The following is a 13,043-nucleotide window of genomic DNA, read 5'->3' as shown; positions in this document are numbered from 1 at the left end:
TATGAGAGCTCATTCTATAATATCCCTGGCAAGGTAGTACCAATCCCAGCAGATAAAGTCCCCAAATCAACAACCACATGAGCCAGCGACTTTTTTCAAGAATCCACCCCCCCCCCCCCCCCCCCCCCCCGCCAATCTCCTTGAAACAGGTGATCTTCTATGCCTCCGTTGTCGTGGGGTGTGGGGAGCAATAGGGTAAAGTTACCAGGAAGTTAAGACGAGTCCGTGAATCACATGGGTAAAACTTTGCTGGAATCTTACGAAACATTCGTGTCATCTAACCCCTTCGTTTTTTGATAGGGAAAGTATGTCTCAGGGAGAAGCGCACCTGCTCAGCACCTAACAGCTATTTAAATTCGTCTGCTCACCTAGCTCAGTGATCCTCCCCGTCCTCCCCTCCCCATTCCCAAAAGCTTCAATTCGTTGCTAACACGGAGGAGGTGAAAAAATTCCCATATCCTTAGTGTGGCCAGGTTGTGAGGGCTAGAAAGGGTCGTAGATAATCGGTTCAACCCTTCTTCCAACAGGTGTCAAACAGAATGGTAAGTGACGCAGCTTGAGCGGTTAAATCACCGACCCTCTGCCACCGAGCAGCAGGAGCCTGGCAAAGGTAATGAAAGATCACTGGCGATCCCACGTCCCATCTCCAGGAGGGTGGGTGTCAAAAACACCCGATCCCTCCACTGCAGCAAGAATCCCGCGCTTCCCACGCGGAACCGGGAAGCGGGGAGGTGGGGAAACTTGAACAGCTGGTGCGCAGCACCGAAAACGCGGCAGGGCAAGAACCGAGTCCCGCCTCTTTCTTCCGCATCCGTCGATGGGGATAAAGGGAAACAGTAAGATTGAGGCGCCTCCCGCGAGAAGAGGTACCTGAGGCTAGCGCCGCAGTCCCTCGCCGCTACCGCACAGCAGCCCAACACCCTGCTTCCGGGATCAAGTCGGGCGGGGAGGCCCAAGACCGCGGGAGGCAGCCGCCTGCCCGCCCCACCCAAGCCCCGCCTCCACTTCCCACTCTGCGGAGGACACGGGCGACTTCCGCGACGCCGCGCGTCACTAAGCAGCCGATCCCCACTTCCGGAAGCAGTCCTCCCTGCGCTGTCCGTTTCGGGGACTGCGCGATTTCGATCGCGATTTCCGCGCGTTTTATTGGTGGAGTGAGAGAGCTGGTCTCCGCTGATTGGTGCCGGCATCTTCTGCCCCATAGACGCCGCGGGGCGCAGAATTTCAGTAGTGTGTTTCCTGCCGGCCGCAGGTCTCGCACCGCAGCCATGGTGGATGTCATGGAGTTGCCCAGGTCGCGCGTCAATGCCAGCATGCTAGCTCAGTTCATCGACCGGCCGGTCTGCTTCGTAGGGAGGCTGGAAAAGGTGCGCGCCGTCGCCGCCCTGGACTCCCTGCTTTGTAGCCGGCGAGGCGGGGGGGAGGGGCCCCGTGACCGCCGGGGTGGCAGCCTCAGGGTGGTAAGGGACGGTGGAGGAGGACAGGCCTTAGAGCATCACTGCGCTCCCAGTTGCTTCGTTTTACACAAGGGGACGTTCTGCACACTTTTTAGCCGCTGCAGCCCCATTTTGGCGCCACTTTTATGGCGCGGAATCGTGACGTTTTCGAATGCGCTCCGTTCTAAATTCTAGCGTCCTCCACTCTGGCTCCTCTTTGTATTTACAAAAAGAGAATTATAGACCTGATTCACACATCTACCTCCTGATTTTTTAGTTTAGCCAGACTTGGCAACTGCTGTTTTTCTAGTTTCCTTCTCATGCAATTTTGGCTCTCAAACTTCGTATTCTCGTTAGAGTCACTTCGCCATAAACATTCTTCGATTGTCCCTTTCAGACCCTATAGCAGTCTGTGTTCTCATGCCAGTGTCAGAGTGCAGCATCTTCACTCCACTGATGAGAAGCAGGCCCAAAGTTTCGGAGTCAGTGAGCCGGGAAAGCTGAGGGGAGAAAAAAACAAAAACAAACAACTATAAAGCCTTAGTAGTTCATTTCAGCCACACATCCTCTTCCTTAAATAGGTGTTATTTGACTTCGGGGTAGGGAAACTGGGTAGGAGTGGTGTACGTTTAACTGCTCAAGGCGACAGCAAATAGCAAAGCTGGCCTTCAAACCAGATCTGAGTGCACTCTTTACAGCTAACAGTAGTAGAACCCAAATCTTCTGACAACCAGTTCTCTTTACTTCATCATGCTTAATTTTTTTTTTTTTTAAAGTAATCTCTACCCCCAAGGTAGGGCTCAAACTCACAACCCTGAGGTCAAGAGTGGCACGCGCCAGGACTGAGCCAACCAGGTGTCCCCATCAAGCTTAATTTTTAAAACATACCCTCTGGTGGAATATGTACTATTTAAATCATGAGTGCTAGTAGATCTCACTTTTAGACAGTATGGACCCCCTTTAATTTGTTGTTAGGGCAGGGTTGCCAGATTTAGCAAATGAAAATATAGGACATATTTGTACCAAAAAGTACTGTTTATCTGAAATTCACATTTAACTGTCACTTGACCAGATACGGTAACAAGATTATAATTTAAACAAAATTGTTCAAAAACAATTGCTTTGTGTGCATTGACTAAGTATGTTTGGGTCAATCTGCTCATCTTCAGTCAAACTTACAGTATTTTTATTTTAATGAGATTTTAAAGTTTGTTTTGTTTATGTGGGTTTTTTTAATCTTGTGTTTCTTTTTTAGATTCATCCCACTGGAAAAATGTTTATTCTTTCAGATGGAGAAGGCAAAAATGGAACCATTGAGTTGATGGAGCCCGTATGTTTAAGTATTAATTCTGTGTCTCTTGTAATTAATTCATCTTGCTGATGTTTCTGATTCTTGGAGTGGATGTATAAAGGACCAGCTTACAAAACTTCCCTGCTCTAAAATTAAACTTTTGTCCTCTTTCTTACATTATATATCCCTTTACATTTCTACATTCTTTGGGCTCCATGATTTTGTAATACATCCCTTAACTGGGTAACAATTTCTATTCCTATGAAAGACCATAAAATCACATAAAAAAAAAATCTTTCTTTTTAAGATTTTATTTATTTATTTGACAGAGAGAGACACAGCGAGAGAAGGAACACAAGCAGAGGGAGTGGGAAAGGGAGAAGCAGGCTTCCCGCGGAGCAGGGAGCCCAATGCAGGGCTCGATCCCAGGACCCTGGGATCATGACCTGAGCCGAAGGCAGACGCTTGACGACTGAGCCACCCAGGCGCCCCCCCCAAAAAATCTTTTAAGTCACTTTTTCTTTCCTCAAGAGTTTTACATTTTTAAAATTCTATTTTCTGTTTTTATTTACATGTACTTTTAGTTATCACTTGTTTTTATATTTTACATTTATTGTACTCAAAAAAATTTTCTTGGTTTTTTTTTGAAGACAAATCCATGTGCTGTTTGGTTAATATATACAGAATATACTGCACAAGATGCATAGAAGGCTCTTTTCAGTGGGTCCTTATAGAAATGCTGGACATTCTCATTATCTTTAAGTGATTTTGTTTTCAACTTAAACATTTTCCAAGTTATCAACTAGAAATATGACAACACCAAGTTGACAATTTGTTCTTTGTGTTAGCTTGATGAAGAAATCTCTGGAATCGTGGAAGTAGTTGGAAGAGTAACGGCCAAGGCAACCATTATGTGTGCATCATATGTCCAGTTTAAAGAAGATAACCATCCTTTTGGTAAATAAAACATTCTAGTATTAAGTAGTTTCATGTAATTAGGAGGAAAATTATTTTCTTCTTCTTGAGATGTCTTGGTCTTGAGTCTCAGTCCTGCCATCTTTCAATTTCTATAAAATTTTCTGATCCCAAAGGAAAATGGGAGAACATTTTGGCCCGCTTTTAAGTAATGCTTGTATATGTAGGAAACTCAGTAAAGGTTAGTATTTGTGGGAAGAGAAACTTAAAACATATGGCAAACAAAAATATTAGTAGTTTTTTAAACTTATGCATCAAAAGCATCAAATAATGCATAACACCTAAAACCAAGCGAGAACCGCCTGTACAATGGATATCAAAATGAATAGTTGCCTATACCCCATGTCTTTTATTTTTTAGAGCCACAGGTAAATAGCTATGATGATCCCTGTTTTAGAAGACAGGTTGTGAAAATAAGTTGATCTCTAAAAGGGAAAGAAAAGAGAAAGAGGTGGAAATCTTTTAGATCATAAATGATGTTACATCTTTCCATTGTAGATTAAATGTTTGCTAAAATGTTTTTTTTCCTCAGATCTTGGACTATACAATGAAGCTATGAAAATTACCCATGAGTTCCCTCAGTTTTTTCCTTTGGGGGTTGTGCAATATGATTGATCTTGATGAACACATTGAAGACTGTCATAGGAAGCCCCTGATATTTGAGGGGGAGACTTCTGTGATTTTTCATATTTAATTTGTTCTCCTTTTAATTTCATTTACCTAACCTTATTAGATACTGCAATATCCCACTTTTGATGGAACCTGTCTGTATACTGAAAGTTAAGTGCTTATAAAGAACACTTCTGTATATGGTCAGATCAGAAGCAAGAACAAAGCAGTTGCCTTGAGTTTAGTTTTCTGTTTTATTAATAAAGGCTGAAATGGGACATACTGTTGATCATTTCATTCTTATTCTTTTAGTCATGTATTCAAACTCAAACTTGGAATCTTCAGAGCTGTAAGGTCAGAACTTAGACCTACCAAATGAAATCCAGGGCCACATGTGTAAAGAATTTACTTGCTACCTCATAAGCTACATTATGTTAATTATTTCCTTGACACTCTGAAAAAAATGATTAAAAAAGCAAACAGAATCCTTTATCTTTTATAATTTGTGAGTACCTATATTAGAATTCTCCAGAGAATCAGAACCAAAAGAACCATATATAGCAGAACTATATGTAAGATTTTGTTACAGGAATTGGCTTATGTGGTTATGGAAGCCAAGGAGTCCCCAGGATCACTCATCTCTAAGCCAGAGAACCAGGAAAATCGGTGCGATAATACAGTTCGAGTCTCAAGGTCTGAGAATCAGGGGAGCTGATGTAACTTGTAGTCCAAGGTTGAAGACCTGAAGACTGGGAGGCCACTGGTGTAAATCCCAGAGTCTGAAGGCCCAAGAACCAGGAGCTCCAATGTCTGACAACTGGAGGAGGTGGACCTCCCAGATCTGGAAGAGAGCAAATTCCTCCACCTTTTTGTTCTGTTTGGGCTTTCAACATATTGGATGATACCCACCTCTTTGGTAGGGGCCTACTGATTCAGACACGAATCTCTTCTGGAAATTCCCTCACAGACACACCCAGAAATAATGTTTTACTGGATATCTGGGCTTCCTTCCCTTAGCTCAGTCAAGTTGACATATAAAATAATCATCACAGGACCTCTTTCTCAGGATTTTGAAACCACATTTACTAATGCTAAATAAGGGATATCTAATCATTAGAACAGTTGATGAAATCATTGGATTTTTTTTCTTTTTTAAAGATTTCATTTATTTATTTGAGAGAGAGAGAATGAGAAAAAGAGCATGAGAGGGGTGAGGGGCAGAGGGAGAAGCAGACTCCCTGCCGAGCAGGGAGCCCGATGCGGGACTCGACCCCGGGACTCCAGGATCATGACCTGAGCTGAAGGCAGTCGCTTAACCAACTGAGCCACCCAGGCACCCTTTTTTTCTTCCTTTTAACTGTCATTCTTAGTATGAAATTCCTGTACTTGTACTTCATACCACTAAGTAACGCTGGGGATGGGCAGGTAGGGATTTGACAAGTGTAGGATAGAGAGTAAAGCAGAATAACTGGTGACTTAATGGCCAGTCGAGTTTTATGACTTAACTCATTCTCTTCAGTTAGGAAATAAACTAATTCCAAATCCATTTAGATTATAAATTATAACAAAAATATTTATTTTATGGACACCTGGCTGGTTCAGTTGATAGAGCATGTGATTCTTGATCTTGGGGTTGTAAGTTCAAGCCCCATGTTGGGTGTACAAAATTTGAAATAGATAATATCCTCAATTTCAACTTTTATCCCAAAACATTCTACAAATTACTTAAGGAACATTGCCATAGCCACTTACGGTAAAACATACAAAGTAAAGACCATTATAGTTGAGATTTAGGTTTAGGAGGAACATCAGCCAGTCTCAACAGTGTTGTCTTGAAGCCAGAGAAGGAGTCCGTCCTCAGTTGTGTTAACCTCCGACAATTCTGTGCTATTAAAATGTTAAAGATGTCCTGCTTAAAACATTCCCTTGAACTACGATGTTTAATAAATTGGACTAAATGAATAGGATATCTTGCTTTCCATCAAGTGAATCCTTTCTACTAATTATTTATGGTGCCATATCTCCAGTCCCAACCTCACTTCTGAGCTGCTCAACGTCTGCACCTGGATATCCCACCAACACTTTAGCTTCAACGAGTGTAGCTTGAATGTGTGCAGCCCCCCATGTGTTCCCTGATTTGGTAATAATTTTATCAGGATATAATTCACATATATGATTCACCTATTTCAACTGTACAATTCAGTTGCTATTAGGTATATTCAGGGTTGTATACTATCATTATAATCAATTTTAGAACACATTCATCACCCCAAAGAAACCCTGTACCTTTTACCTATCATGGCCCAATCCCTCCACCACCACAACCACCCCCTAACCCCAAGAAACCGCTGATCTACCTTCTGTCTACAGATTTGCCTATTCTGGACATTTCAAAGAAATGGAATTATATGTGATCTTTTGTGACTGACTTCTTTCACTTAGCATGTTTTCAAGATTCATCTGTTTGTAACATATATCAGTGCTTCATCAACCTTTTTATGGCCAAATATTCCACTGTACAGATATACCACTTTTTATCCATTCATCATTTGGAAATTTGGGTGGTTTCCACCATTTGGATATAATGAATAATGCTATTATGAGCATTCGTGTGTTAAGTTTTTGTGTGTACATATTTTTTATTTCTCTTGGATATATACCTATAAGTGGAACTGCTGGACCAAATGGTAAATGTGCTTAAGTTTTTGAAGAACTGCCAAACGTTTCCTAAGTGGCTGTACCATTTTACATTCCTAGCAGCAGTGTTTAAGGATTCTAATTTCTCCACATCCTCACCAACACTTATAATCTGACTTTTTGATTCTGCCAGCCCACTGGGTGTGAAGTGGTATCTCATTGTGGTTCTGATTTGGTCTTTTTCCTCTAAAGCTACCATAAGCCACCCCATTGCCCAGAAAAGCTTGAGTATCTCCAGTCCTTTTCACTGCCACTGGCCCTGCAAATTCAGACAGCTGACACACCCACTTGAACTATTACAACAGCCCTAACTGTAAATGGCCTTCCAGTTTCCCGGCTCTCTGGTCTTCCCAGCCAATACAGCTGCATTTAACATCAGTTCTAACCATCATACTATAAAGTTCACAGAAAAGAGAAGGCTGGAAAGGGGAAAACTTCCTGGGAAGCTTACAGTTGGGAAACTTGGCCACTGCTACCTTAATGAAGTGATCAAGGTTAGTATGAGCAGTGATGACAGGCAGAGATCATGAGCCCTCTAATGTGGTAAGAAAGGTTCTTCGCCACTCTGGTATTTTTTCAAAAACCCTTAACACCAGCTAATCATGAGAAAATATCAGACCCAAATTGAAGGATATTCTACAAACTGTCTGATCACCCGTCAAAACTGTCAAGGTCATGAGAAACAAGAAAAGAGAAACTCACAGAGAAGACTAAGCCTGGATTGGCTCCTGGAACAGAAAAAGACAAAGGAAAAACTGGTGAAATCTGAATAAAGGCTGGAGTTTACAGTAATATACCAGGGTTGGTTTCTTAGTTTTGACAAATGTACCATGATAAGGAAAGAGAGCATAAAGGGAGACAAACTCTGGGGGAGGGGTTACACAAGAACTTTACTATCTCACAACTTTTCTGTAAATCTAAAATTCCCCCACAATAAAAAGTGCATTTAAAAAAAATGAACCTCCTCAGGTTCCCCAATAAAAAGTGCACTTGAAAAATAATGAACCTCCTCAGGTTCCCCACTGACTACATGAGGTAATTTCCAATTAGTAGTTGCCCTTCACAATCTGACTACATCTCACCTCAGACCAAATCTTTCTCCCCCTTGAAACTACCATCCATCCAGTACTGATCTGCTGTTCCTGGAACACACTAGACCCTCTAAGATCTGGGTGCCATTGAACTTGCTCTTTGCTCTGACTGGAATGTCCAGAAAGAAAAACATTCTCTAAGCTTCCCTAACAGGCAAGCAGAGTTAAGTTACTTTACGTTATATTCCTTTCTTTATACCTCTTATCACACTTAACTTGCTCATAGTCTTTTTAATTTTCAGATAAATTTATATAACATTACATTAATTATATTTATACAGTATAAATACATATTTTGTATGTACACACACAAACACACACAGAGTAGTCCCCCACTCTTATCCATGGGGACTATGTTCCAAGACCTCCAGTGAAGATGCCTCACATAGTACCAAACCCTAACTATACTGTTTTTTCCTATACATACATACACACATACCTATGAAAATGTTTAATTTATAAAGTAGGCTTTGTAAGAGTTTAACAACAATAACTAATAATAAATTAGAACAATTATAACAATATACCGTAATAAAAGTTACATGAATGTGGTCTCTTTCAAAATATCTTATTGTACTGTACTCACCCTTCTTGTGATGATGTGGTGAGATGAAATGAGGTGAATAACATAGGCACTGTGATATAGCCTTCAGCTACTATTGACCTGAGGATATATCAAAAGGAGAATCATTTGCTTCTGGACTGCAGGTGACTGAAAGTACAGAAAACGAAGTGGATAAGGGCGGGGGGGACTACTGCATATATATTTAAACACTTCAAGAATCAGAAAGTAAAGTTCCATTGTCTCTCCAAAGACACTGCTATGGATTGGTAGATAACTTTCCAGAACTTTGACTACATAAATGTCTATAGGACCTCAGTATACTGTTCTGCAACATGCATTTCTCCTTTAATATATCTTGGCAATTGACACATAGAATTATCTCATCCTTTTTAATGATTGCAAAATGTCCACTGTGCCAAGTGTTTATTTAACCAGTCCTCTAGTTAGTCTTCCCCACTAAGGAGAGGTTTATAGTGAAAAACCTGTAGCTAAAAAACCTGTCTTACTGGTATCTCTCAATGCCTAACATAGCGTATGAATAAATTAGTCCATCCAGCCTGGTTTGAGAAGTAACGAGGCCAGGAGAGAGCTAACGAAGACCTAAATCCTAATAGGTGAGGTGACAAAGAACAGAAGACAAGAAGTTCAGAACATATTATAATAGATTCCACAGGACTTCAGTGCTAGGAACTGAACAGAATAAGAGGCAAGGATAAGGTCAGTTGGCAAGGAGGCAAAAAGTTCACTTCAATACAAATTTAAGTAGTTGACAGGCCCTTTTAGTGAAGATGTCAAGAAGGTATTTGGAAATGTAGGATCAGACAGAGATTTAAGAGACAACCTGCCTAAAATACTTAGAGTTTAAGAGATCTTCCCATCCCTCATCTGCGATTTCAAAATCTAAAATGGTTTGAAACACAGCTTTTCCCTAAATTTAGGACAAAATTCATTTGACACCCAAACCAGTAAGAATTGTAGTAAGGCTCCTTGTAGTCTTTAACTCACTTACTGTAAATACAAGCTTCACTGCAGAAATATTAGTATGTTTGATTAGAGGGTGCTGTCCTCTGGGGAGGGTGTTACATAACATCAAATGGCAGATGCATCCTATGACTTTTTCTAAAATCCAAAAATTCTGAATTCTGAAGCACATCTGGCCCCAAGAATTCCAGGTAAGGGACTGTTCCTAAATCAAAGGACAGCATACAAAGTGAGAAAACCACATAACTAATGACACAAGGGAACTGTTCACTTATGGAACAGCAGCATGAGAATGATTGAGTCAGGAGAAGGACCCCAATGATGCCTGATGCTCAGTATGCACTCTAATATTTACTCCCTGAAAGAGTATCATGAAAGGCAAGGTAGAAACGTTTCAAAGAGTAATCAAGAATGTTCAAAGCTCAATGAACAAGTGAAGATAAGGATTAAGGATAAAATACTGAGGGGTCCCTGGGTGGCTCAGTCGATTGAGTGCCCCACTCTTGGTTTCTGCTGGGGTCCTGATCTCTGGGTCGTGGGGTCGAGCCCCACCTTCCACCCTCGGCACTCAGTGTGGAGTCTGCTTCCCCTCTCTCAATACCCCTCCCCCAGCTCCCATGTGAGCTCTCTCTCTCAAATCTTTTTTTAAAAGATAAAACACTGATATTACAAACATATATCACACTTATTTCTATAAAGATTTAGGATACAAAAATAAAAAGGGAAACATATCAAAAAAGGACATAACAACTACAAACGCACTCAACAGGAAATACTAGTAGGTGTTAAATTTAGCTCCAGGTGTTCAGGGAACCTAGGAAAAGGAAGGAACAATAGGCCATACAATTTTCATAGCCTTAAATTCTTTATGATAATCAAACTTTTCCTTAATATTAAGTTCTAAAAGGAATATCACACAGAATCTAATGTGAAGGATGACAAACTACAAAATGGCTTTCTTCATAGTCATTTTACAGATATTCTCCAAATGATCTTTTTTCCCTTATCTGACAAAGGCAAAATTAAAACAACTCTAAAAGTATCTCTTCATAGGGTGAGTTAAATGGTTTGAGTGATAAACTAGTATAATTACTAAATTCACAGAATTCTGAAGTTGTCTTTTAAGGTATTCCTTTAACCTGTATTAATACTCAATAAACATTTTGTGTCAAGTCCTGGGCTAAAGATACATATAAATAATGTCCCTACCCTCTGAAATTTCAGTCTGTAGCAGTTTAGCATAATCTCTAAAGGTGTCTGGCTCAGAGCTGTTTAATATTTAACTGGCCTAAGGATTCAAAGAAATCCATGATTATGAACAACCAAATTCTGTACGTTCTATTTGGTGAAACTACAATTTGGTTTCCTCCCTTATATAATTCACGTGGAATTTGATTCTGATCTGTTGCTGAAAGAAAATTAATAACCTGATACCACAGGTTATCCTTAAGAAGATGATGCTAAATCCAGAGTAATAATAAAGCATATGTTTTAAGTTACTTTTTAATTGTGATGTTGGTTTGAGGTAAGCCACTTACGTTCTTTATGACCCCATTTGACCTAGAGCATAGGATCTGAGATGGCTAATTAAGACCAGAGGTGTACACTATGAACAATTTATAGTGTAATACATTCATTTTGACTGCCAAGATTAAATTTGTCATTAGCATGCCATTGTTTCTTCTTTACATAACATAAAAGGCTAGAAGCAGAGCACTATGTTCTGTAGCATTTCCTCATCTTTTTTTTTTTTTTTGAAGATCTGGACTGAAATATAGTGGCTTTCACATATGAAAAAAATTTTTCAACATGATTATATCTGTAGGTGGGGAGTTCAAGAACAACAATCTCTGTGGATTTCATATGATGCATTATTTAAGATGCAAAGTTGAGAAAATTTGAGACAGTTCTCAGTGAGTGCCATAAGTTGAAAGAAAGGAAAATATATGAGCAGTAAGTGTAACAGTTTTGGCAAGACCACACATGACATTGTGACTTAATTAGCCTCTGTTTTAAAGAGACTATTCATTTTTCACAGGAGTTTGAAATACTACCCAGGAAAATAAGCCAATTATTTTGGCGAAGAATCTCTCACCATAAAATATTATGATAATGTATCTGTTCATGTCTTCTGCCAATAGTTTATTTAATAATAATAGGTTTAAATGAATGGTTTCATTGAAAGATCTTGGTATCTTGTCACTCTAAATCTTGAAAGATAACAGCAAGGAGAAATTCTTCTATTGAATAATTACTGATTTAAATGCTAGGCCCTTTAATATTTTTAGCTTAGATATTTATTTAAGAACTAAATATTATTTATGCCTTAATATTTGCTTTCATTAACTCAACTCCACTTAATACATAATGACCATTTAAAGTCAAATTGTATCAAATTTAGCATAACCATAAGAAAATCAAAATCAGTGTCACATTTCACTTAAACATCTTAATATTTTTCTGTAGCTTTTGAGAAGCTCTAAGTATTGGGCAGACATTGGGCTTGATGAGAGAATACATCTTTAAGAGATAAGTTATTCTTTAAAAGTGATCAGGGTCCCACTGAGTCAGTTATTTCTTTCATATGGCTCAGAAATGTTATGCCTTAGTTAGTTATGTATTTGACCTTTTATGAGAGGCAGACAGTGGACCAGGGGCCGCCTCATTTTGGAATCTCCTCAGAAATGACTAAATGTTTTCCAGATGAACATACTGTGGACCAAGGGAGGAGCTAGGCATTAGAAATCATTGCTTCCAAACCAGGGGAATTTGTAGACTTCTTTTTCTTTTGGAACCTGGTGACCTAAAGGAATTGACCCACTGAGCAATTTCCTTCACTCTCAGCAGTATGATTAAGTCACGAAAACAACTCAGGATGAGATACGATATTTATTTCTATCTCACTTGTTTCTAAAAAAAGAATTTAAGACAGCTGCAAAGGCTTCTATCCTCTCCCTGTTTTCTCATCATAAATTTATACAATGTGACTTTTCCAAATGTGAACTTGAGTTACTAGTGGAGGTAGCATGGGACAGACAATTGATTACTGTCATATGTCACAGGAACATTAATCTGCTAAAACTGGCACTAATATCCTGCTTTAGCCCTACTTAAGGAAAACTTAAAAATAACAGTCCAAGATGAATAAAATATCCTATGTTGCTTTTCTTCCTTTAGCTTTTAACTTAGAACTTAAAATTATTTGAGATACAAATTTAATAACATTTTAAGCAATACAGAGAATATACATTATCAGTACATATGACTCAAAACCTATACCTAAGAAAGCTTAAACAAAAATAATGCTTCCTGTTTAATCTGATTCGCAGTTAATTCTTTCAGTACTTAAAGGAAGAACAGGCCAAAAAGAAAAAGAAGGAAAAAAAAGGGGCCAAAGA

General features: G+C 39.5%; 2 protein-coding genes across 3 annotated transcripts in view; one reads left to right on the top strand and one right to left on the bottom strand.

Moving 5' to 3' along the window:
• UMAD1 (UBAP1-MVB12-associated (UMA) domain containing 1) overlaps positions 1-953 on the bottom strand; it is a 215,538-nt gene extending 214,585 nt beyond the window's left edge. Inside the window, exon 1 of one of the 2 annotated variants that reach the window (XM_035020631.1) lies at positions 871-953. The gene's annotated coding sequence lies outside the window, so the exon portion shown is untranslated. The remainder of the gene's footprint in view (positions 1-870) is intronic. The other variant, XM_035020632.1, reaches the window with a different exon arrangement.
• Positions 954-1,090: 137 nt separating this feature from the next.
• Positions 1,091-4,593, top strand: RPA3 (replication protein A3). The gene is made up of 4 exons (XM_035020634.1): positions 1,091-1,367; positions 2,692-2,766; positions 3,576-3,684; positions 4,235-4,593. The coding sequence occupies exons 1-4, from the start codon at positions 1,269-1,271 to the stop codon at positions 4,315-4,317; spliced, it is 366 nt and encodes a 121-aa protein (XP_034876525.1). The 5' UTR covers positions 1,091-1,268; the 3' UTR covers positions 4,318-4,593.
• The last annotated feature ends 8,450 nt before the right edge of the window (positions 4,594-13,043 follow it).

Source organism: Mirounga leonina, unplaced genomic scaffold, assembly GCF_011800145.1.
Source record: "Mirounga leonina isolate KUSES-001 unplaced genomic scaffold, KU_Mleo_1.0 Mir_174, whole genome shotgun sequence".
Lineage (NCBI taxonomy): Eukaryota > Metazoa > Chordata > Mammalia > Carnivora > Phocidae > Mirounga > Mirounga leonina.
Note: the sequence above shows the minus strand (reverse complement) of the source record. Positions and strands in the feature narration are given on the sequence as shown.

Coding starts and splice junctions, on each gene's coding strand:
- RPA3 (XM_035020634.1), top strand. CDS start 1,269: ATGGTGGATGTCATGGAGTTGCCCAGGTCGCGCGTCAATGCCAGCATG. Junction 1,368..2,691: donor TCGTAGGGAGGCTGGAAAAG/GTGCGCGCCGTC, acceptor TTTCTTTTTTAG/ATTCATCCCACTGGAAAAAT. Junction 3,685..4,234: donor AGAAGATAACCATCCTTTTG/GTAAATAAAACA, acceptor TTTTTTCCTCAG/ATCTTGGACTATACAATGAA.